Below are 25,999 nucleotides of genomic sequence, written 5' to 3'. Positions count from 1 at the left end.
CTCTTTAAAAACATTATATTATCATTTGAGTAATATTTTTTTTCATAAAACAAGGAGCCCCAGTTCGGTGAGGTTGGAAGCCACTGGTTCAGGACACACTTAACGAACAGTTTTAGAATCCTTACGACGAGAGAGGCAAAAAGGATAAAACAGGACGAAAAACGCCGGCTGTATGAAAGTCCCTGTGAGTGTACTGTGGCCTTTATTAGTCGAGCGATTTAAGCGTATGTATAAAACATATTTATTTAATCTTCAAAATATTTCTTGATTGTTCATCAGAACTATTTTTCTATATGATTTAAAACAATGCATCTAATACTTACAAAAATATTTTCTAAGTTTTTATCTTAACTTTTTGGGAATATAATAACACTTGTAAATTTATACTAGAATTTATGTTATATAATTCCAGAAAGTGTTTTGAACAATATATAATTTTGAATTTTTGAATAATCTCTGACATATTATTCTAATATTCAATTACTTTTTATATTTAAACCACTTGTCATAAATTCATAATATTGTAGGATTGTCGTTTATACCATGCACTCCATCACCATACAAAGTTTCATTAATATTGTAAACAAAAAAAATACAGTTAATTACAAAGAAAGGGATTGGCCGATCTTTACTAAAAATTAATCAGAATTATTCCAACAGATTTTTCCGAGGCAGTTTTTAAATTTTCAATATCTGTTCAGGATTTTTGGCTATTAGATTTTTTTTTCGCAAAAAACTAATCGGCGCGAGTACTTATTTAGCTTTATGAATGACTCTTAAAATAAGCACACATACAAAGTGTTTCCAATGTTGGTGGCAAACGATTTTGAATGTTTTGACATATCAAAAAAAATAATAATTAGCAAACCGGATTTTCTGCCCAAATATAAACTGTTAAAAAGGGATATAAAATGTTATAAAAATTTCGTTATAACCATTTAACTCGAATTGACGAAAATACTCGTCATGGAGAAATGGCAGAATTTTGTGTATTGACGAGCATACTCGTATACGATTAGATTGTATTTAAAAAAAAGAAAAACAAAACATATTCTAAAATTTCAAGATATTAAGAGTATTTTCAAGGCATGTCGGTATAAAATAAAACGTTAAAGGCAAAGTGGCATTTTACTTTAAAACAAAATTTTAGCTTGTGTCCGGCGACACAACGCTGTGCGCACCATGGATAAATATACTTTAGAGACCAGTAATTCCAACATTAATTACCTTGCGAGTTGTGTAATTTAATATAATTTCATAATAGTTTATAATATTTATTGACTTTCAAATAAATATATATTTCGTAACAATAATCTAAAACTAAAGTATATTCTTTCAAAAAATGAAATTAAGATGTTTATTTGTTGTTATGAAAAATCAATGATAGTTTTCTAGATCGAGTGGCGAATTTTTTAAACTTCTACAATAACAGCTTTTACAGAAAAAAATCGTCAGGGTGCCAATGATTTCTGGTGATCATAGAAATATTTTGGCTTTTTTATGATAGTAAATTATTTTATGGTTAGTCATTTCAATTATATATGATAGCGCTAATATATCGAAAATTGTTTTAAGGTTCGAAATTTTAACTTTTAAGTGATTGTACAGTTTTCTTTGTTGAGTTCGCGTTTTTCGCTTTTTGTACATTTCCAAAATATTATTTAATTTTATAGCTATAGGTCCAAAGCAAATGCTATGTCTCTTGATTTGAAGCATAAAATTATTGAAAAATATGGGGATGGCGACGGCAAGGATGTTCGATCTTAAAAAACATAGGTCTGTAGTGATGTTTAAATAGAAGAAGTTGATAAAAGGTATAACTTCAGCTAACGACCTTACAATAATTTTTAAATAGTTTTCTGAGATCTAAAAGTTTATGGATAAAAATCACCCCAAAAAAGTTGCCACAGTTCGAGGATCGGAGTTGTTCAACGAAACATGTCTATTCCGCAATATCAAGAATGGACGGGAAAAAACAATAGTTAAATTAACAAATAGTAAATTCATTTTCAATATTCGAAAAACTCAACAAAAACCACAGTGCTGGAACGAATTAATGGCATTTCAATGTATTTACATGGAAAAAATTGCTTTGAGATACGAGCGTAGTTACGAAACAAATTAAGATGTTAGGGGTACTTGGATTTTTAAAAAATCGATTTTTATTTTTTTGCATTTTTATTAAGTGTAATATCTTGACAATGTTGTCTGAAAATTTGAAGTTGATCCGAGTTATTGGACTCTTACCAGCGCGTTGACGTAAGTGAAGAGCTCGATACTTATACTCAAGATTATTCTCCCTCACCTCCTTTTTAACCGATTTAAAGCTTTTAAACCGATTTACGACGATCTCAGCAATTATAATTTATTTTCAAGATGTGTAGTTCAAGATTGAATCCATAATCAGAAGAAATTAAAAGCTTCAACCAACTAGTGTAAAAAATATGCCTAAAAACCGTGAATACTAGTTCTACAATCGTACAAATTGCTGAATACATATACATAATCATTATTATTTATTATGTATACCCTAGGATCTAATTGTTGGGTATAATTCTCATTGGTATGCTGAAAAATTGGATTCTGCACGTGTGAAAGTGGCAGATCAGCGCGCCAACGAAAACACTTCGTAGGCAACAGCAAATGGAAATTTTGGAAACTTGCACAATGACTGATGAACTATTACATGGTCCAGAAATAGATGACTCGGTTTAAGTTATTCAATAATTAGAATTTCTGTACGTAAATCCAATGTGAAACTTTAAACGCGTTTTTCTCAAAACTATGTTTTTTGAACCGGTGACCACTGTAACTCAAAAACCGCTTAGTAAATTTTAATGAAATTTATACAGCTTTTAGAATACATAATAAACTCGGGCCTGATCGAAAGATTTTTATTTTTTCAAAAATTTCAATTTTTTAGGATCAATTAACTGTTGATTTTTTACCCAAAAATCTAGATTTTTTTCTGATGCTGCCATTTTGTTAATTTTTGCAAAAAAAAACCTTCAATCAGGCCCAGGATTATCTATTTATAAAACTATTTTTTTTGTATTTGATTGATTTTAAATGAATCTCTAAGGAGTTATGACGGTCACCGCCAGGACCGTTTTTGAAACAGGGTCAACAAAAACAGCTATAACTTTGGGAATATTAATTTTTTTTTCTGAATTTTTTGTTACTTTAAGTCAAAACATTGTATAATAATGCCGTAATAATATTTTTGTAAAAAAACAAAAAAAAACTAGTTGGTTTGGTATTTAGCCTTGAGGCAAGTTACATGAACTTCCCGATATGTGTAAATAATCGACTTAATCAATAAAAAATAAATTCATTTATGATTGATTAGAAGTATTCCGAGTGGATTTATTACACATAATTGAAAACGAACGAACACTTTGACTCGAATTTTCTGAAAGCAAATTTTCACAAATCAATTATTTCTATAATTGAACCAGTTTCCGTAAGACTTCATGGCTAAGTATGTTCATTAAGACCAAGTACCTACTCTATCGTTATACCAAGTAAATCGTCTAATTTTGATTTTAACATACGTCAGAAAACTACTCATTTTCTCAAACTTTGATTAATTTTTAAAATTAAACTACTTGTCATAAGGCCGTGATATTTCAGTAAGTTTTATAAGACCATGATATATATCACCAAAAAAAGTTCCATAAAAAACCGTATGAATTTTTTTTTCAACAGTTAATTACAAGAGAACGGCTCGGTAGATTTTCACCTAAAACTAATCAGCATTATTCTCAACTAATATTTTTCGAACAGTTTTTGATTTTTTAAAATCGATTCGGTAGTTTGAGCTTAAATGTGGACGTAAAGTTTAACACTTTTTTTCAAATTACAAATAAACGGCTCGGCAGATCGTCTCACAAAACTGACAAATTATAGTCCTCATTGAGATACATTAAATGGCTTTTAAATTTGTGAAATCGGTTCAGGCGTTTTTGAGAAAACGTCGATCAAAGGTTTAATTTTGTTAAATGCCAAAAAAACGATACCATTTTTTTCAAACTTTGACGAATTTTCAAAGTTAGACCAATTGTCGTGGAGCCATAATATTTTAGTATGATCTAGAAGACTATGGTATCTTCCGTCAAAAAAATAATAATAAAAATCGTCGAAAAAATTTTTTTTAACACTTTATTACAAGAAAACGGCCCGGCCGATCACTACCAACAATTCATCAGCACGATTCTCAATCAATATCTTTCGAACGGTTTTTGAATTTTCAAGATCGATTCAGAACTGCGGGCTAAAACGTGGACGAAAATTTTTTCACTTTTTTGCTATTTACAAAGAAACGGCTTGGCTGATCGTCGCGCAAAATTGATAAACGCTAGTCCTCATCGAATGGCTTTTAAATTTTTGAAATCGGTTCAGCTATTTTTGAGAAAACGTCGATTTACGGCAAAAAAAACTGTTCACACACACACACACACACATACTTTTTCCAAATTCGGTCTCATTCGATTCAGAATGGCTTGAAACGTCGAGAAAACATAAAATTAGCGAATCGGATTTTTGATGAAAACATAAACTTCTCCTTCGGGAAGTTAATAATACTGAAAATTCTCATTTGTTTGTGCCTCCAAGTACCCCTAACCCCTTAATCATATATCGGGGGGTACCACTTAATTGAGAAAGTATTTTAACGGAATAAAATAATGCACCCAATATTTTAAAATAAATATGCCATTTCGTTAAATTTCATCCCATAGACAAAAGAAGAGTATATGTTTCATTCATTTTCATCATTCATCGTTAATAAAGTTCCTGAATCGACCCTTTGCGCGACCAGGTCAACAATAGTCGGAGCGGGACGACGCTACAATACCATACAAGACCTTGGGTGCAGCCATAGCGGTTAAAACCGAAAACATAACTATATTCGTTATATATACTTGTGAGAGCGCGCAGCAGTACTTAAAACTATCTTAAAAATACTCGCATTTGGCATTTTAGTTTACTTTAGTTTGCTGGTTAGTGTAGGGTAGTGTCCTGAAAGTGTGTGATTAAAATTCATGTAAACAAAGGATTACGATCAATTCGCTTGTTAAAGGTTAGTGTACACTTTTGTATAGAAAATGGTGGATAATATAGTGTAGAGTAATTACGGGAAGAGCTTTTTTGTTTATGCCATAAGCTCGGCGCGTCTATTACACGATTCTCGTTTCAATCGGGTTAACGATAATGGTAATATTATTTTTGTTACTGAATATTTCTGAAAATTGTTTAAAAATTACTTATTATGTATTAATTTTATTATTTTTAAGTAAACTATCAATATTATTACCTTCTATAAGTGAGCAGCCCTTAAAAATATGATAAATTCATTTTTATTAACTTCTCGTAGGGTAGGTTATTGTAATGGACCGAAAATCGAAATTGAAAATTTTTACATTTCTCGACGTTTTGAAGGTTTCTGAACGTTTTGGCATACCTCAGAAAAAAATTGATGTGCGTGTGTCGGTGTGTATGTATGTATGGATACAAATTTCCAGTCACGTTTTCGGGCGCACGGATCGACCGATTTGAATGATTCAAAAAACATTCGATTCCTATTGATAGGGAGAAGAGCTGATTAATTTTTGGCAAAGGCAGGTCCAGCCGTTTTGAAGATACGGAGCAAAGAGTGCAGAAAATAGAAATCGAGTTTTTGAGAGAACGGAGTATCCGATTTGAATGATCTAAAAAACATTCAATTAGTAATGATTGGGAGAAGTGTTTATTAGTTTTGGCAACGGCAGGCCCAGCCATTTCGAAGATACGGAGCTAAATATGTAAAATTGGCAGTTTTTGAGAGAACTAAGCGTCCGATTTAAATGATTCAAAGAACTTTCTGCTTGTCTTAACAAAATAATTGATTTTGGAAAAAAAATTGTCTCAACATTTTTTTTTCAAAAAAAAAATTTTTTGTATATCGAAAATAATTCAGATTTTATTTTTAATTCTGACTATAGTTCTAATATACTGTAAGCAAATAATTTCAACTTTGCTATTCAGTTTAATATAATACTTATAAATATTAGACAATGTTACAATATTTATAATAATCTATTTGAAAACATTCAGTATTCCTCGAACATTTCGTTACGGTATGGGAAGTTCCAGCAATTTGCCTTAAGGCACGATGCCATACACCCCACTAGTTAGTTTATATAATAAGTTTCGGTTTGAATTATATTTTTCGAACAAGAAACACTATATATTTACAGATAAAAACAAAAAAGTTTTTTAACAGATGCATCCAGTTTTTAAGAGAAAAAACTAAATGTATGTATCTAAAAACAATTTTTTAATGAACATGCATATCTTTGGTTTCTTTGATTCTTCTTCAGTGCAACTAGTAGTGCATGGTATCGTGCCTTAAGGCATTTCGCTGGAACTTCCAGTACCGAAAATTATTTTTTTTTTAAAAAAAAGTTTAACTTTTTGTAAAATCTTTAAAAATCTAGACGATAAACATTGGTACGGAACCCATAGATATATATGTAAGCAAAATTTGTGATTATTATTAAAATCTCTATAAAATATCTGATAATTTGATTTGCATATGTCTAATGATCATTTTTGACCGCCAAATGGCTTTTTTCATTTGATTTCTGAAACCGCTATATCTGCCTTCCCAATCATTTATTAAGTTCTTCATTTCGTCAGTACAAATAAAATGTTTTTTGAATCATTCAAATCAGACGCTCCGTTATCTCAAAACAGAATTACCAATTTTAGCACTTCGAAACGCGAATTGAATGCTTTATGAATTTTTCAAATCGGTTGAACCGTGTTCCTGAAATCGTCGACGAAAATTGGTATCCGCATACACATACATACTTACACTTTTTCTAATTATAAGGTATGCTAAAGTGTTCAGAAACCTCTGAAATATAAATTATATAAAAATTTTCATTATAGATTTTCTTGGGATTACAATAACTTACCCTTCGTTAATTATTTAAAAAAGAAGCATAGAAATCATGAAAAAATAGAAGAACACGCCACATACACTTCCATAACAGTCATATTATTGTAAAAGAATTATATATTTAATTTAAGAAAATTGAATTGAGAATAAAATATAATTAATAACCCTTTTTAGGAAGACAAACGAGAATTTTAAATATTATTTAGAAACATGTTTTTTCCGAATAATCCATCCTTCTGGAACGTCTGTTAAAAAAGTTTTTTTTAAATATATATACCTTTCACCATTCTGAATATATAATATACATATAATAATTTAATAAGTGGAACATATTTTATTATTACTGAATAGCTAACACTGATCATGTATGGAATGATATTTTTCAAAAATTATGAAATTGTAATAATAAAATGAAGAATTGTTTTCAACGGTGAATAACGGTGAATATACTTTATTCCCTTGGTTTTCAAAGTGTGGGGCGCGATGTTATTGCATGCGGGGCGTACCGCTGTTTCCGAAATGATATTTTCAAACATCGACCGAAATGTTGAAAAAAAATTAATGAACTAGTAGCATGATATCGTGCCTTAAGGAAAATTGCTGAAACTTCCCGTACCAAAAATTAAAATTTTCAAAAAACCTTTAAAATTTTTTGAAAACTTTGAAAAAAAAATGATTTTTGGGAATTTTGAAATTTTTGAAACAATTTGACTTCTTTGAAAAATTTGATTTTTTTTATATTTCACAAAATGTTTTACACTTTGAATTTTTCTGAAAACTTTGAATTTTTTATAGCAATAATGCTGCCTGGCTGTTTCAGAAAAGAAATATAGAAGCGCGTTAGCGCCGCATTGCAGTAAAATGAATGGCATTTTTTTTACTTTTTCCATTCGATCTCTGAAACCGCTAGACCTGCCTTTGCAAAATTCAAACGGTACTTCATTTTTTCTACATAAATATAATGTTTTTTGAATTATTCAAATCGGTTACTCCGTTCTCTCAAAAACTGAAATATCATTTTTGGCTCTTTTTGCCCCGTATCTTCGAAGCGGCTATTAGCACATCTCCTCACAAATAGGAATCGAATGTTTTTTGAATCATTCAAATCGGTTGAACGCTATTTCCGAAAAAGTCGAAGAAAATTTATATCCGAACACAAACACGCGCACGCACATACACACATACCTCAATTTTTTTCTAAGGTATGCCAGAATGTTCAGAAACCCCTGAAACGTAAAGATATATGAACATTTTCATTTTCGATTTTTTTGCGATTACTATAACTTACCCTGCGGGAGTTAATAAATAATTAATTTTCATGTATATTCTTACATTGTATGTTAATTTATAGTTTGATAAAGTATAATATCAATTGATTTTGAAACAAGATTTCTAGAAAAATTAAAGTGGGCGCTACAATTTTTTTAACAAGGGAGGCCCGGCACGAAAAGTTTGGAAACCGCTGCTTTATACAGTATTTAAATGAAGAGCTAAAAATAACTGATAATAATAATGAAATTATTAACTAATTATTTTTAGGTAGTAAAAGTTGCTTAAAATACTATATTAATAGTAAAGTAAATGTAGTTTCTAATGTTATTTTGAATGCACCTTTTAGAATAGAAAATACTCAATATATATTTTTTCTGATACCGGATCCCAACTATAGTATATCATTCGTTATTAATAATATATAGTTCAGAGCCTGCATTAAATTATAGTCTGAAATAAAGTCTCAGTGCACGAGTTTGTTTCACTTTTGTCTAGTTTTCTTTTTTCACATTTATGGTTTGCTTTATTTTATTTCTTTTGTTTATTTATTTGCCTCTTAAAAGCTCTTAATGGATTTAAAACTTTTGTTTACTTTATTTACTCTTGAAAGCTCTAAGGCAAACACTCAAATTAGTTAGACAAATATCAGATATTGTCAAAGCAAATACTGATACTGAAGATCATTATAACTAATTTAACTTATATAATAAAACTAATATAATACAATAAACTAATAGCCGTGATAATTATTGATTATTCAAAATATTTAAAGCATGAATATGAACATGTGGGGTTTTGAAACCTCTTGAAACAAAGCTATGATTCACATGAAAATACTATGAATATATCACAATTAATATTACTCTTATGAGAAGCATTTCAGCATTATTAACGGTTCTATCTATCCTGAAACTAATTCAAATTGAATTTTTCATTAAATAAAAGATCTTTAAGATCTCATTTTTGTTTTTTTATTCAAACCGGTTCGAATAATGTAGAAATATAGAGAGCAAGAACATACATCTCATATTTATTTTGGAAGATTTATTACGTATCATCATACATCCATAAAATTCTGTTCTGTATCTGTATGAATATAAATATTGTTTTGTTTATATGAATTGATGACTTCGGAGAAAGTGAATGCACTTTTATCTTGTAGCAAAAGTTATCTTCTTTGTGCGAGATGTGTTTGCGAATTTATAGTTTGATATCATTAAAAACATATTTTAATCTTCGATGAAGCAATAATCGTGCCTAACAATAATATTTAAATTTTTATTATAATTTGATTTTAATATTTTATTTAATATAAATAATATAGTATGATTATATTTAAAATAAACGTTTTTGTGTAAACAAGACATAATAAGTATACTAGAAAGTTTCTCCCAATTATTAATTTACCCATAGGGTAAGTTATAGTATTGGACCGAAAATCGAAAATGAAATTTTTTGCATATCTTCACGTTTCACAGGTTTCTGAACATTTTGGCATACCTCAGAAAAAATGGATTTTTTTTCGGTCGCACAGATCATTCGATTTGAACGGTTCAAAAAACATTCGATTCCTATTGATAGGAAGATGTGCTGATTAGTTTTTGGCAAAGGCAGGTCCAGCCGTTGCAGAGATATGGAGCAAATAAAATGCAGAAAATAGAATACTAGTTTTTGAGAGAACGGAGTATCCGATTTTGACGATCCAAAAAACAATTTGTAATGATAATGAGAAGTGGTGATTAGTTTTTGGCAAAGGCAGGTCCAGCCATTTAAAAAAATGGCAGTTTTTGAGAGAACTAAGCATCCGGTTTAAATGTTTCATAAAACTTTATGCTTGTTTTGACAAAATAATTGCTTTAAAAAATTTTTTTTCTCAAAGGAATTTTTTTTTGTACATTGAAAATAATTCAGATTTTAATTTTAATTCTGGCTAAAGTTTTAAAGCTTACTTATATACTTTAAATAAATAATTTTAACTTTATAATTCAGTTTATATAACTGATAAATATTAGACAATATTATAATAATCTATATGAAAATATTTAATATTTCTCGATCATATTTCGTTACGTACGGGAAGTTCCAACAATTTGTCTTAAGGCACGATGCCATACACAACTAGTTTCTATTATTATGGTATATCCTGATATTTTATTATCGATCCATATCATTCCATTGTTCTCAATTCATATATTAAAATGATTGACAATTTGCCAACGCATTTGGCAACTTTTTCAGATATTTGGCGTTTCCTTTTATATAAACTAGCAAAACATGCAGAACATAATAAATGTTTTGTATGTTAAAAATATTTTATTTTTAAGTTTTTATTAAGACTTCATTTACATTTCTAAAAATGATAGAAATTATAAATTTAAATACATAAATGTATCTATTAAAAAGTATTTTTGTCCATTATGGGTTAAAACAAGAATTATTATAACTATTATCACTAGGGCATGATAAATAAATATTGCTATAACTATTATCATTATATAATTTTCAGGACATAATAAACTTATGGTGCATTGCATTGTGCCTTCAGGCAAATTGCTGGCACTTAATTTTTAATTGATAAAGTACGGTAATCTAAAGCTTATATTATAATATTCCACAAAGTATGTTTTTTTAAATATTGAGAAACAGACTCTTCTTGTAAAATTTGCCGTTTAAAAAAAATCTGTTAAACAGTGTCGAAAATGTCGAGGAAATTTGTTGGAACTATATAAGTTTTGTAGTTCTGAGTCTGTAATAAAGAGAGAAAAGTCTGTAATAAAGTGAAATTCAAACATTATAAATTTTGGCATATAACCCAAAGAATTGGATACAAAATTTGTATTTATTATTGATATCTTTATAAAATAACTGATAATTTGATGGGCGCAGGATGTCTAATCATCATTTTTGATCGGTAAATGAGGTTTTATCTCCGAAATCGTGGACGTATGCCAAAATGTTCAGAAACCTTTGAAACGTAAAATGTTTAGAAACCCCTGAAACGTGAAGATATGAAAAAAATTTCATTTTCGATTTTTGATCGATTACAATAACTTATCCTACGGGAAGTTAAAAATTCCCAAAAGTAATTGTTTCGTCAACACAAGCAAAAAGTTTTTTGAATCATTCAAATCGCATGCTTATTTCTTTCAAAAACTGCCATTCTTAGCACATTTAACTCCGTATCTCCGAAATAGCTGGACTTACCTTTAACTAAAACTAATCTACATTATCCCCTTCCTTATGAATTGATATTTTTTGGATCATTCAAATCGGATGCTCCGATCTCTCAAAAACTCGAGCTCTATTCGCTGCTTTTTTTGCTCCGTATCAGCGTAACGGCTGGACCTGCCTTTGCCAAAAAGTAATCAGCACGTCTCCTTATGAATAGGAGTGGAATGTTTTTTGAACCAGTCAAATCGGTTGATCCGTGCTCCCGAAAACTTGGGCTAAAAATTGTATCCATACATATACACACACACATCCATTTTTTCTAAGGTATGCCAAAATGTTCAGATACGTGAAGATATGCAAAAATTTACAATTCGATTACAATTCGATTACCCCACGGGAAGTTAATAGGAATGCAACTCTAATCAATATTTTATAAAAAGTGTTCTTGACTAATTGGGGCTAAAACAACTTCTTCCACAACTATCAGTACGTTTGCGTTGAATTTGTGGTGAATAAAATATTTAACGGCCTTCTTTAATTAATGCGAGGTAGTTGCCCTACAATATGTTATATGTGATTGTTATGGTCATGTTCGTCGTGGCATGACGATTTGTTGCATATAGAGTTTCTGTTAAAGTACGTACACAATAATCAATTTAACGCACGTCGACTCATATCCTGTTCTCATCTTCTCTCATATAATGCATCAACATTCGAAGCCGATAGTTTTAATTTGTACATACATTACACTAATTTATGAATTTTTATTGAAGTAGATATTGTCTGTGAAAATTAAAAAAATACCTATTATTCGAGGTATCTGAGCAGATTTATGAGATTATATAGGAGATTTGCTATAAGTTGCAACTAGGCAAGATTATATAGGATGTTCCAGAACTCAACGTCAAGCGATACTGGGTGACAGTATTGACTGTTTGATTTTTAACTTTCCGTAGGGTAAGTTATAGTAATCGCAAATAAATCCACTAGTAGGATGCATCGTGCCTTAAGGCAAATTGCTTCCCGTACCGTAATTAAAAATTTTGGTATGGAACCCAAAAAAATTTACACAAAATGTGTTCACATTATTAAAATATCTGATAATTTGATGTACGTATGTCCAATAAACATTTTTAACTTCCCATAGGGCAAGTTATAGTAATCGCAAAAAAATCGAAAATGAAAATTTTTATATATCTTTACGTTTCAGAGGTTTCTGAATATTTTGGCATACCTTAGAAAAAATGGATGTGTGTGTGTGGGTTTGTGTGTGCAGATACAAATTTTCGTCGACGGTTTCGGGAACACGGATGAAGCGATTTGAATAATTCAAAAAACATTCGATTCGTATTGATAAGGAGACGTGCTGATTAGTTTTTGGCAAAGGCAGGTCTAGCCGTTCCGAAGATATGGGGCAAAAAGTGCCAAAAACGGCAAATCAGGTTTTAAGAGAACGGAGCGTCCGATTTGAATAATTTAAAAAAAAACATTTTACTTGTATTAACAAGATGAAGAACTGATCAAATTTTCATGAAGGCAGGTCTAGCGGTTTCGGAGATCTAGTAAAAAAAGTAAAAAAAAAATGACATTTGGCGGTCATAAATGATCATTAGACATCAAATTATCAGATATTTTAACAATAAGTATAAATTTTGTTTACATTCCTATGAGTTCCGCACCAATGTTTATTCGTGAGACGGCGATACGGCGCTTACGCGCTTCGATATTTTGTCTCTATGCAGTTAAAGCAGTACGATCGCTTTGAAAAAAAGTTCAGAATTTCCAAAATATTTCAAAATAAATTTTTCTTCAAAAAGTCTTTTTTTCTTCAAAAAAAGTAAATTTTTGTCAAATTTAGTTTCTCAAAAATCTAATTTTTTCAGAGTAATTTTTTTTCAAAAATGTTAATTTTAATAAAAAAAATGGTACGGTAAGTTCCAGCAATTTGCCTTAAGGCACGATGCCATGTGCCCTACTAGTTACTGAAATTTTTCAAAACCTGATTTTAGAACAACCTGATATCATGCAGTGGTGATTTCAATATACTCTGATCATAAAATCTTGTGCCTCGATTTTCTGAAATTTCTGAAATACATATATTTAGAAATAAATTATATATAAAATAATAAATTTAATTAGTAGTGCGTGGCATCGTTCCTCAAAGCAAATTGCTGAAACTTCCAGATTTAAAATTTTTAATGCTTAGATTTTTTTTTTAAATTTTAATTTTTTTTTCAAAGCAATCGCGCTGCATATCTTTTTAGAGACGGAATATTAAAGCCCGTAAATGCCGCATAAACATTACAAATTTTGGTATGAAAATCATAGAAATGTAAACAAAATTTGTACTTCTTATTAATATATCTATAAAATATCTGATCATTTTTACCCCCCAACGGCATTTTCTAACTTTTTTTATTTGGTGTCCAAAACTGCTGGACCAGTCTTACCAAAAATTTAACCAATTCTTTATTAAAACAATACGAATCATATGTTTTTTTAATTATTCAAATCGGTTGACCCGTGCTCTCGAAATCGTGGACAAAAAATTGTGTCTAAACATATATATTACATACACAAACGCGCGCGCGTATACATTTTTTTTTTCTAAGAGGTATGCGAAAATGTTTAGAAGGGTCTGAATCGTAAAGATAAATAAAAAAAATTAATTTTCGATTTTTTGCTGTGTCATCAGTATTGATAAAGAACATAAATTAGAACATCAATTAGAAATTGAAAATATAATTCTCGTCCCTATATTTTATTGCAGCAGTAATTTTCATCCCTCTATTTCTAGTATTTACAACAAAAAATTGTGTTCAAATATTTGAATAACTGGTTTTCTATAATCTATATTCAATTTATGCAGGTAACTTATACCAACAATAAATTTGAGATATGTATATTATTACAGGTATTTTTCATCCTAAGCAATAACAGCTTAAGGTGTGAAACATATTAAAACAGATTAACCGGTAATATTATACCCGGTAATAACTTTTACCTGTGCACAAATCCATTGAAGATCAAGGGTAAAGATCATGAAAGTTATTCAAATATCTTAATACACAATTTTTCAAATTATTTAATATATAATTAAGGAGTAAAATTGAGTTTATATAATGGAATTTAAACCATTATTTTGTCCACCAATGCTAAAAAATATTGGCTTATTATAGAAAATATATAAAAAAATTAGAATTAGAATAATATACATATTTCCAAAATTTTTTGAACGAGAATTTTGTTCGCCAAAAAATACGATTTGTTATTTTCATGTTTTTTTTGACGTTTCAAGTATTTTGAATCATTTGAGACCAAAATTGGAAAAAGTATAAGTGAGTGTATGCGAGCCAAAATTTTACCTTTTATTGACGTTTTCTCAAAAAAAGGCTGCACCGATTTGAAAAATTTATAAGCCATAGAACTTGAATATTACCAGCATTGATTAGTTTGATCATTTATTTTTTTATCATTAACAGAAATTCGAAAATGCGAATTTTTATATATCTTTACGAGTCAGGGTCAGGACCCTCTGAACATTTTGGAACACATTACAAAAAATGGTGCTAACTTTTTCTTCCGCGTTGGAAAAAAAATCCTGAACTGATTTTAAAAATTCAAATTGTACTTTGCTTTTTGCTTTGGGGCGTCCATTAATCATGTGAGACTTAAAAGAGAGGGGGGGGGGTGAAAAAAAATCACAAAATTTACGTGAGGGGATGAGGTTCTAGTAAGGTGTAAAATTTTTTTTACCTGAATTAAAAAAAATCAAAATTTAACGTTTTTTCTAGGTACTAAAAATACACGTGATGTTGGTGATAATTTTAAATATTATCACGTATTACCAAGTGGGGAGAAGGTGTCCAAAAATCCTTAAAAATCAGTCGCCGTTAATTGTTTGAAAAAAAATCGTAAGGCGATTTGAATACAACTTTGTATGATGATTAAATTCACATTATTAACGAATTTTCCAAAATATTACAGATCTACGAAAAGTGTTGTTTGTTTATACAGGGTGTCCCAGAACTTGAAGTCAAACCGAAACGTGGGTGATAGTTTTGACCTTAACTTTCTTGTTTGGTAAATTGTGAGTTTTTAAGTACGATCTAGAGCTTTCCTAAAATTATGACAATTTTTCGGTTATTTGTGATTAATTTTAATTTAATTAATTAAATCAAGATTAATTTTGTTTATTCAAACTTTCGAACGGTAATCGTGAATAACATTTTCGCAGTCAAAAATAATAACACAATTGTTACAAGATTTCAAAAAGAAAGACTTTTTGTTGAACTATAATTTTATTAATTAATAAAATCGGTCGACTTGGATAGGTCCTAAAAAGACTTTAAAAATGTGCCAAAGTGTGTTGGCATATTTCATTAAAAGTTGGTGCATTTAATCAGGATTATATTTTTTTTTTCTGTTACAATTTATTTTTGTTAATCAAGACTTAGGATTATATTATGATAAAATACTTGATAATTTTATTATTGAAAAATTTAGAGCAAAAAAATGAAAACGTTTCGGTTCGACGTTTTAAGTTCTGGGACAACACCCTATATATTTATTTTATGTATATGGTAGAAAAACAGATTAATATAGAGTTTATATTATTATTAATCTTTTACAATAGTGTTAGAGCTACCAATAATACTGAAAAATTTAGTATTACCATAAAAAAATACCAATAAAACAATGGAACTGAGAAAAGAAGTTTAGCACAAATTAATTATATTACACGATTTCATAATTATAAATATTGCTTTCAACACATCAATACATTTTATTGGTATATATCCAATCTAATTTTAAATAAAATTAGATTTTATGAATATTAAGTTAGTATTTGTCATCAATCCCACTTATGTGTCGTAAACGCTTCAATAGGTATTTTACAGATTTTTTAATTTATTTCTCAGCAAAACTACGATAACTTACAAGGTTTATTTGAACAACTGTTAAATATTTGATATACATTTTGGCGCCCAAATTTAATGCTGGTATTAGCGAATAGTTTTTTTTTAAATGGTTTTATTGCCGATACATGATCTGTTGTTAACAAAAGAAGAGATCGTTTTGTACTGGAAACTGACAGATGTTAAAAGACAGGGGTAATAAACATTTTTGTACTATAACCAAGTTGTCCTGATGCTAATCGTGTATAATAATAGACTATTGTGGAATTATTTCACTATATTTTGTCATGAACTATTGTTTGTATTTTTAGGCACTGTAAATAGTTATATTTTTGGCACTTTTCAGGGAGGACTTTATTATTGTAAGTTACAATAAGTTACAATTTGCCACTTTGGAATTTATTCAAGATATTATTTTTAATCAAATCTATTATAATATCAAATTAAAATTAAAATAAAATATTAATCAATATTATTAACTTCACATAGGGTTAGTTATAGTTATCATCAAAAAGTCGAAAATGATTTAATAAATTTTCGCAGATTTTTACGTTTCAAAGGTTTCTGAACATTTTGGCATACCTTACGAAAATTGATGTGTATGTGAGTCTGTTTTGTGTGGGTACAATTTTCCGTCCACTATTTTGAGCGCGCGGAGCAACCGATTTCAATTTTTAAAAAAACATTCGATTTCTATTGTTGGGCAGACATGCTGTTTAGTTTTTGGCAAAGAAATGTCCAGCCTTTTCGGCAATTGAGTTTTTGAGAGAACGGAGCATCCGATTTGAATGATACAAAAAACATTTCACTTACACTTGTATTGACGTAATGATGAATTGAATAATTTTATGCAAAGGCGGGTCTAGCGGTTTTGAAGATCGAGTAAAAATGTTTTTAAAAACATGCCATTTGGCGGTCAAAATTCGGAAGTTTTCGACAGCATGGATAAACCGACGTGAAAGGGAATAAAAAACTTTCAAAAAATTTCAAAATTTTCAAAATGTTACCAGTATTTTTTTAAAAATATTCTTGATTTTCAAAAGGCATACTTTCAATATTCAAATTTTTCAAATGTTTTCCAAAAGTGTTAGAAAAAATTCAAAAGTCTCAAAAAAATCTTTAAAAAATCTTTAAAAAATTTTAAATTACGGTAGGGAAAGTTCCAGCAATAGTCCTAGACACGATGCCACACACGGCTAGTTTAATAATTTTTCTATCTGATGTATAATTACTACTCTTTTGTTAACAGTGTTGATATTCGATTTTCCAATTTTCTATTAAGGAACTATAGAGCTTATATCAAAAATATGATGGGAAATTCTAAGGCACATGTTTTACTTTTTACAAAAAAAATTCACTCACTAAGGTGTTCCAGCCCTGCTGCCGGTCTAAGCAAAGACACATTATTTATGCCATATGATCCAGGCATTTACAGTCGTTATTTCAAAATGAATGTTGGAACCCCCAACAGTTACACGCGTTCCAATTCTATTTTAAAGAATCCACTTGAAAATGATTTAGATTTAAATAAGAGCAATCACACGTGCTTGCAGTTAAATCGTCTTGCTGAGGTCGTTAAAAATATTATTTTGTTGTTTTAACTATTCGCTTTAGAATTGTTACCACACGTGGTCTCTAATCGTTGTTTTCAGAGCCTCTGAAAATGAATTCGAATTTTTCAGAAACAGCTTTAAGATTTTTTTTAAATACTTTCATTAGTTTGAATTTGTGAAAGAAAGATGTTTTTTATATCTTCAATTTTTTATATCAACGATTGTCGGACAATTTAATGCTAAGTTCTTCAAATACTAATGAATAAATACTGATAATCTGACCATTGCCAGTGATTGCCAGAAACTGGAAATATGATTCCAAAGAGCGCGTTCCAATATATTTTAATTACAAAATCTCTAATACCTGCAGAAAAATGTGACAAAACAATTTAATGTATTTTGTTTGGAACTAGTCTTTTACAGTCTTTATAGCTAAAATTGACGTTAATGCACATAATTCATTAGGCATGGTATTAAGGAATGGTAAAGAATTTGATACAAACCAGTATAGTAGGGCGGGGCTAGTTAAGTAAATTTTTACTTATACGGATGTAGCTCCTTAATGATAATTCTCAATAAATTGTTATGCGGCTTGATGGATTTGTTGTTTATCGCTTGACAAAAGTGTCAATAATATTTTTTGGTAATAAGTAAAATTTAAGAGCTACAGCCGTTTTAATGCAAAAAGTCAAGTATGCTCAATGTACCCCATAGGTGAGGCAAGTTGAGCATTAAGAAAGTATAATGAAACCATAGGTTCTATGTCGATTAGTGATGAAATAAAATAAGTTTTTAATAATCAGTTCTATATTTATAGCCTTTATTGACGGAGAAAACAAAACTTATAGCAATTTTCTTTGAATAATTAACCAAAAGTAGAATCAACAAAGCAATACCGTATTTTAGGAATAATTTTATCATTATATTCATAGACCTAGCTTAAATCTTAAAAATAATAATTAATTTTTGGAACTTAATGGTAATTGTGTTAGTGACATAACTAGTTTAGCAACTATGCTCAACTAACCCCAACTCGGAATTTCAAAATCAAAATGAGTTTATGTGCATATTAAAAGTACAATAATTATGTGGAAGATTAACATTTACTTGATTAAAAACAAATTACATTTGACTAAACCAAACGAAAACTCGTGATGAATGACTTTTTCAGTTTTTGGTCTCAAAATAAATAAAACGCCCGTGAGCCTCACTCATTTGTCCAGCGGCCACTTGCGATCGCGGGATGTTTACTTCTCCCAAACCTCTATTTTTCCGCCATATTATGCCTAAATGGACGGTCAATAGCTTTTGAGATATTTCTCGAAATTGCTCAATTTGCCCTCATGCTCAACAAGCCCCGCTCTACCCTACTAATTATGACCAATTGCATTGTAAGCTCCTAACATGAGTATGAATTGATTATTTGGTGTCCTCATCTTAGCGACAGAGAAGTTTATCGAAATTGTATGAAAAATCTATATTTGAGAACACCCAAAAATTATTCTAAACGTGAAATTCTGTAAAACAACTAATTACTATCAGTACAAGTTCTTTTTCTCATCTTCTTTTATACGTTTTTCTTGTATTTCATTTAATTTAGTGTGTATTATTACCAAGCACTCTTGCTAGAATCTACGTAATAATTTTTTATTTTGTGTGAAAAATTTAGATCAAATATATATCTAAGTCCTTCCAGGCACTCCCGTGCAAAGAACGTTGGCTCGTGATAAAATATTTAAATTTAAAAAGAAACCAATATAATTCAAATAGTACTTTTCTGCAATTAATGTACATTTTACAGTTATAGTTGTCCAAAACAAAGAAAGACACAAAAGAATCTGGATTTTAGCTGATATTGCTTATATTTAAAATATGCACAACTAGTTCTAACTAAAATAAATAGATCGAAAAATTTTATTATAATTTTATTTGACAAAGATGAAAGATTTAAATTGATCGATTTTTTTGCAGGAGCCTGAGCTATCAATATGAGCTCAACATTGGTCGCAGAAGATAAAGACCTCAGCAGTGATAACAAAAGCACCGACAAGAAAGAAATAGAGAACGAAGAACTAGAAAACATGATGAACGCAGAAAACAAAACTCAAGATGCAGGAAACGAAGCCAAAACTGATAAGGCAGAAGATGAGACGCCGGTAACAGTAGCTGCAAAAGCAGCCGCTTTAGTCGAAGAAGGACGTGAAGTTAAACCTAAGAAAATACCAATTGGTGGCATCAAAATGCCTGGATTTTTCACTAGAAGCAAATCCAAGGAGAAATGTAACAAGGTCAGTCGAATAAAAGATATTATAAGTGAAATTGGAATTTTTTGAGAATTACCTTAAGTCAGCGGTTTCTTCCAACCTTTTCTTTCTTGCGCCCCCCTTTCGAATAAAAAAATATTGCGCCCCCCTTCCCTTCTTATTTTTCTAACAATTGAATTTAAATATCCTTAATATAACTGAAATTATGCCAAATAATAAACAGTATTATAAAAAATATACATACAAATATAACTATTTATTATAAGAATTTTCTGTTTCACATAAGTAAGATCTTACAAATGGTAATAAAATTTCTAAAGCATTATTTGCCAAAGTAGGAAAATCGTTCTTTACTGGTAACCAAAACTTAACAATATATTTTCGTCCTGAAACATCTGCTTCAATGTGCTATCACTAGATAATCAATTATCATTTTCTGCTCTGCTGTTGAATGACCAAAATCATCATGTTTCTCAATGACAAATGGATTTCTAGTCAATACATTCGTATTTGGACGTTAATTAGATAAAGTAATCCGAAAATTGGTTTTGTAGACTAGTCATATGACTGGTATAATAATAAGATCTTTACTTACTTCTATTTCATACAAGTAATTTTAAAAGTGGGAAACATGTTATAGTTATAAAGTTATTTGATGCTAGCTAATACACAGTTCTAATTTTTTCATTAAAGCCGTAATTTTCTTTCTGAACAAAAGCACGAATTTGAGATCCTTGCATTGATTTAATTAAATCGCTAAGTCTTTGAAAAATATCAACTAAATACGCAAATTTTGCGAGGAACTTTGTGTCCTAAAACAAGATTGCTCCGTCTTTTTGTTATCAGCAAGAAATATAGCAATTTCTTTTTTGAGCTCAAACACTCTTAGAAGTACTTTAAGTATTTTGCTGATTTGTTTTTGACACTTACTCAGCATTTAAAAATAATATTTTTGAAACAGCTTCGCGCCCCCCCCTGGAACGGTATGGCGCCCCCCAGGTTGGAAATCACTGCCTTAAGTATTATTCAATTTTTGTATTTGCAAATATGTATTATTATTTCACAGGATTCCGAAAACGATGGAGCCGATAATGAATTATTAGAGGTCGTACCGCAAGTCGATGCCAGTTGCACTGAAAAGAATCCTAAAGCTGAGGAAGCACGTAAATCTAACAACAGATTATCATTAAAGATGACCAATCCCTTCACGAAACGGCGATCCCAACCACCAGCTGCTACTGAAGGTGAAGAGCCAAAAGCTCCAACTTCTAATGAAGGTAAAGATGGACAGCCTTCGAAAGGCCGGATATTATTGGCGGCTATTCGTGGTCCTTTAGAAAATGTACTGAAGCGTGGACCAAGGCCATTAGATGCTGAAAAAGGAGCAGCCAGAGCCGGTTTGGCTTCCATGGAGACACTTGATGATTCTAAGGATGGACAGCAACCACTAAGTGATAATAAAGAAGACAATATGGAGACTGTAAAGTTGGATAAGGTATATTTTCATCATTTTATATTGCAATATATCATTTTCCTTTAAATATTTGCAACCTTTTTAACCCAATAGTTAAGACTTGTGTTAATATTATCAAATATATTTAAATTTTAATAATTTTGATAAATTTATTAGTTGTTATGGTTTTTATTATTTTCATTCCTGGTATAAAAAAGATAAAAGATATTGGTTTTTATTTAGAACTTAACATTTTTATTAATGATTTGTAATATAAAAATTGTTTTTCTGAAAATATATAAATGATGATATAATTTTTTTACATTAGATATGGATCAGTGTATTATTTGACTGTTTCCAGGAGAAAGCTGATGAACCAGATTTTGTTCAGTTAACATGGAGAGAGACATTATTAAAATTCAAGTACCCAATTGCTGTAACTCTTTTATTTTTGTTGGTTTTGATAATTATATTATGTTGCTTGCTTGCTGGTGGTCCTGCACCTCCCAGCTCGGCACCAGTGCGCGAAGGAAAATATGTTGAGGCGGTTACTTCTTGTGGAATGGTTGAAGGGTAAGTTATCATATTTTTAATTAGCTTATTTATTGTTTTTGAATCGTATTTTCTTAAAAAAAACTATTTTGTATTCAACCGAATTCGTTATTTTTTACTTTATTAAACTTTATTATTATATTCTTTACTCTTTACGATGCAAAACGTTATGTGACTCCAAACTGATCTACTTTAATTTTGTGTTGTACAATTTGTATAATAATCATATAATTTGTATAAATAAGCATAGTAATAGTAACAATATATAAAAACAATGACAATAGAATTTGTTTCAAACTTGAATTGCATTTAGAATTTACATTTTTATTTCTTTTATTTCATAACTGCATATAATGATACCTAATTTAACTACAAATTTTTAACTATGAACCACTTATCAGAAAATTGTTTTCACTCATAAAATGTTTTTCTGATTTATATATAAATAATTTTTATAAAAAAATCACTATCATTGGCATGTGATTATTTTTAAAATTGTTGCTACGTAATATATTTTGATTGATAATGAAAAGATGCATTGAAAGATTTAAATAATAATTTATTTATTCAGGTTACTTGAAGATAGTGCTTTTGCTTTTCGTGGAATTCCTTATGCAGAGCCACCGGTCGGTCCACTACGTTGGGCTGCTGCTAGTCCTCTGAACTCTTTGGATAAATGTTGGAATGGAACTTTCGAAGCTCATAATGCTACCAGGCCATGCTGGCAGAGTTATGCTAATGGAACTATTGACGGAGATGAAGATTGTTTGACATTGGACGTTGTTACACCGCATGTTAGATATGATAATCCGTTACCAGTCGTTGTTTTAATAGGTACGTATCTGGCTATTAACTCGATATGAAGAACTTATATTATTATATGATTTATGTTAAATTTATGTGACGTTTATTTTAAATTATAAAGCCCATTTTATTTATCTTATCATTTAACATTTCCGTAACCACGCTCGTGTTTGGAATCGCTCGTATCTCGAAACCATTTTTTCCATATAAATGCATTGCAATGCCATTAATTCTGTTGTATTCTTGTTTCAGAATACTAGAAATAAATTATTATTTACTGATTTAATTTCTGTTTTTTCCTGTCCATTCATGGAAACTATCGTTCGTACATACTTGCCATCAACAAATACAACTGTACAATCACTATTAATATTTATTCGAAATTTCAAACATTATAATAATCTTTGATATATTGGCGTAGGTAAATCGTTTTCTACATAATTAATCTTAATATACAATTGAAATGGCTTACTATAAAATAATTTGCTGTCATAAAACAGTCAAAATATTTCTTTGGTTGAACAATCATTGTTACTACTGACGAAATGGGTTATATTTTCATTTTTTCTAAAAAACTCTTACTTTATCAAAACTAGTATCTCGAATTTTGCTCAAGATTCGAGGCGCCAACTAAATCGCTTCTTTGGTGTCTCATATCTCGAAACACTCGCATATCGGGTCAATCGTAAGTCGGGGTACTATTATAATTGTAATATGCATAATTATTATCATTGTTTAGTGATTATGATAGTGTTCTATTTCAATCTATTAAAATAAATGCTTATTTTGATTAGGTGCTGAGTCCATGAGTGGAGGTTCTACTGATAAACTCAGGCCATCTGCGCGCTATGCTAGATCTCGGGACGTAGTTTTTGTTAGACCAAATTTTAGAGTTGGTGTTTTAGGTTTCTTGGCCGCAGAAATTTTAACCAAATCCGTTCATCCACCAACATCTGGTAACTATGGTCTTTCGGACATTTTGGCTGCTTTGGATTGGGTGCAAATGAACATCAGACATTTCGGTGGTGATCCAGAACAAGTAACATTGCTTGGACATAAATCTGGAGCTACTTTGGTCACATTACTAGCTACTTCCAAATTAGGTAATTTTGTAAAATATGTTGCAATAATAATAAGAAAGTTATATGTATTATTAATTTATATTTATTATTAAGGTTTGGTTTATTAAAATATTATTTACTATTGAATACTTAAAAAACGAAATAAACTAATGGTTATTAGTTGTGATGATGGTTAATAAACAATATTAACCATCATCACAACTTTCCTAAAATAATTGTTTTAGAATAATATAATTGATAATAAAACTTAATGTTTTTTATATAACTGGTAAAAAGCTTTTTATATAATTTATTTTAACAAACTTTTTTTATTCTCAGCTAAGAAAAAGTTTTCACGCGTCTGGGTAGCTTCAGGCTCAGCTATTTTTCCGGGTCAGCCATTACGCGATACCGAGTTGGCCAATGAACGTTATCTTCAACAAATAAAGTGTAGTGATGTTGAATGTCTTCGAAATGCTGAAGCTGAGGATCTGCTTGAAGCAGTTCCTGACACTTGGAGAAAATCTTCTCCTGATCTACCAGGTGTGCTGGAAGAACCTGATAAGAGACACCAATGGCTTGCTTTAGATGGGAATATCTTGAAGGAACATCCTGCAGATGTTTGGGCTAAAGAAAATAATAATAATGAACAAGGAGCTAATGGTGAAGTCAACATGGTTATTGGTAAGCATTCATATTACTTCATAAATCAAAATCAAACTTATTTTGGTTATTTCTTTTTCATCTAATTAGTATCTTATATATTCTGAGAAGTATTATTGTAAATTTATTCGGTTTAATTTTTTTAGGTACTACTGTTCATGCATCTATTACTGAAAAATTACGTTTAAGCATGCTGATTGGACACCTGATCTAGTTGCCAAACATGTGAGAGACAGTCGATTAGGGAAACTAGGATTGGCTGAAGAAGCCCTTAGAATGTACAATACAACATTTGCAGGTTTAGTGGCAATGATATCTGATATACGAACAGTTTGTCCCTTGTTGACCATCACTTTGCAAAGGCCAGGAATACCTTTTTATGTTGTGACTCAGACTAGACCTGATGGTTTTGCAGATGGTGACTCAGACGTCGAAGCTATTTTAGGTGAGTTTTTGGATGATATGGGATTTTGATATTATTAAATTGTTATTTTGATTATGTCCAGCAATTTAAAGATTTATAAATCATGTATGAAGATTACTACTATTGTTTATTAAATTGCATTTTATTTTGCTAAATGTTTATACAGAAATTTTATTCAACCGGTTCAACTTTGAAGGTTTTCCATTTTGATTGTCGTTTTTAATAATTTTAAAGCTCTTAGATGTAACTCTATAAGGACCAGCGCTCAGTTTTTTAAGCTAAGCCCTTTTTTTAATAATTGGCAGAAAAGTGTAAAATTTTTGTCCTTTAAAAGTTCAAAAACGTTTTTTAACACAAAATCGTTGAAATGTATTAAACAAATTAATTTAGCTTATACGATTACAAATATTATAAGTGTTTGAAAAACATCAATAGGAAATCGTATCAATTATTTTTAAGTGAAAATGTTATGTTCGGAATAAGCAGTTGAACATTTTACCTAAATTGCTGAATCTCTATTCTTATTAATTAAGTTACACACAACTTGTCTTAAGGCAAAATACAACTAGTGTTTTTATAAAAACTCTTTAATCTTAATTATTTTACAGGCCGATATGAATCTGGAACCCCAGAACAAAGACGTTATGTTTCGGCCATGCAACAGTTATTCTACTACTATGTATGGCATGGTAAAATTCCTCAACTTGAAGAAGGATTAGGACGCGTGTTAGACATTGGACAGGATGTTATACCAAAAACAAATTACCCACATTGTGATTTTTGGATAAGTAAAGATGTTGTGCCACGGTACGCACACTTAGATTAATTTGTGAAACGTTAATATTTAATGTGTTAATTGTAATATTTAACCTCTATTAACAAGTTTAAAATTTTCATATTTAACTATCACAATTATATAA

At 29.9% G+C, this 25,999-nt stretch overlaps 1 protein-coding gene across 1 annotated transcript; it reads left to right on the top strand.

Annotated features, from left to right (window-relative positions):
• Positions 1-98: 98 nt before the first annotated feature.
• Positions 99-25,999, top strand: LOC113384975 (neurotactin-like). The gene is given in 10 exon segments (XM_026622759.1): positions 99-224; positions 19,830-20,146; positions 21,189-21,617; positions 21,937-22,148; positions 22,699-22,961; positions 23,726-24,034; positions 24,332-24,676; positions 24,802-24,837; positions 24,840-25,100; positions 25,688-25,999. Coding segments are annotated over 9 exon segments (2,373 nt in total). The 5' UTR covers positions 99-224; positions 19,830-19,846; the 3' UTR covers positions 25,906-25,999.

The sequence above is a fragment of the Ctenocephalides felis genome, unplaced genomic scaffold (genome assembly GCF_003426905.1).
Source record: "Ctenocephalides felis isolate EL2017-DRISC unplaced genomic scaffold, ASM342690v1 CF-g0.4_SCAFFOLD_03571, whole genome shotgun sequence".
Taxonomy (NCBI): domain Eukaryota; kingdom Metazoa; phylum Arthropoda; class Insecta; order Siphonaptera; family Pulicidae; genus Ctenocephalides; species Ctenocephalides felis.
This window is presented reverse-complemented; position numbering and strand designations above follow the sequence as displayed.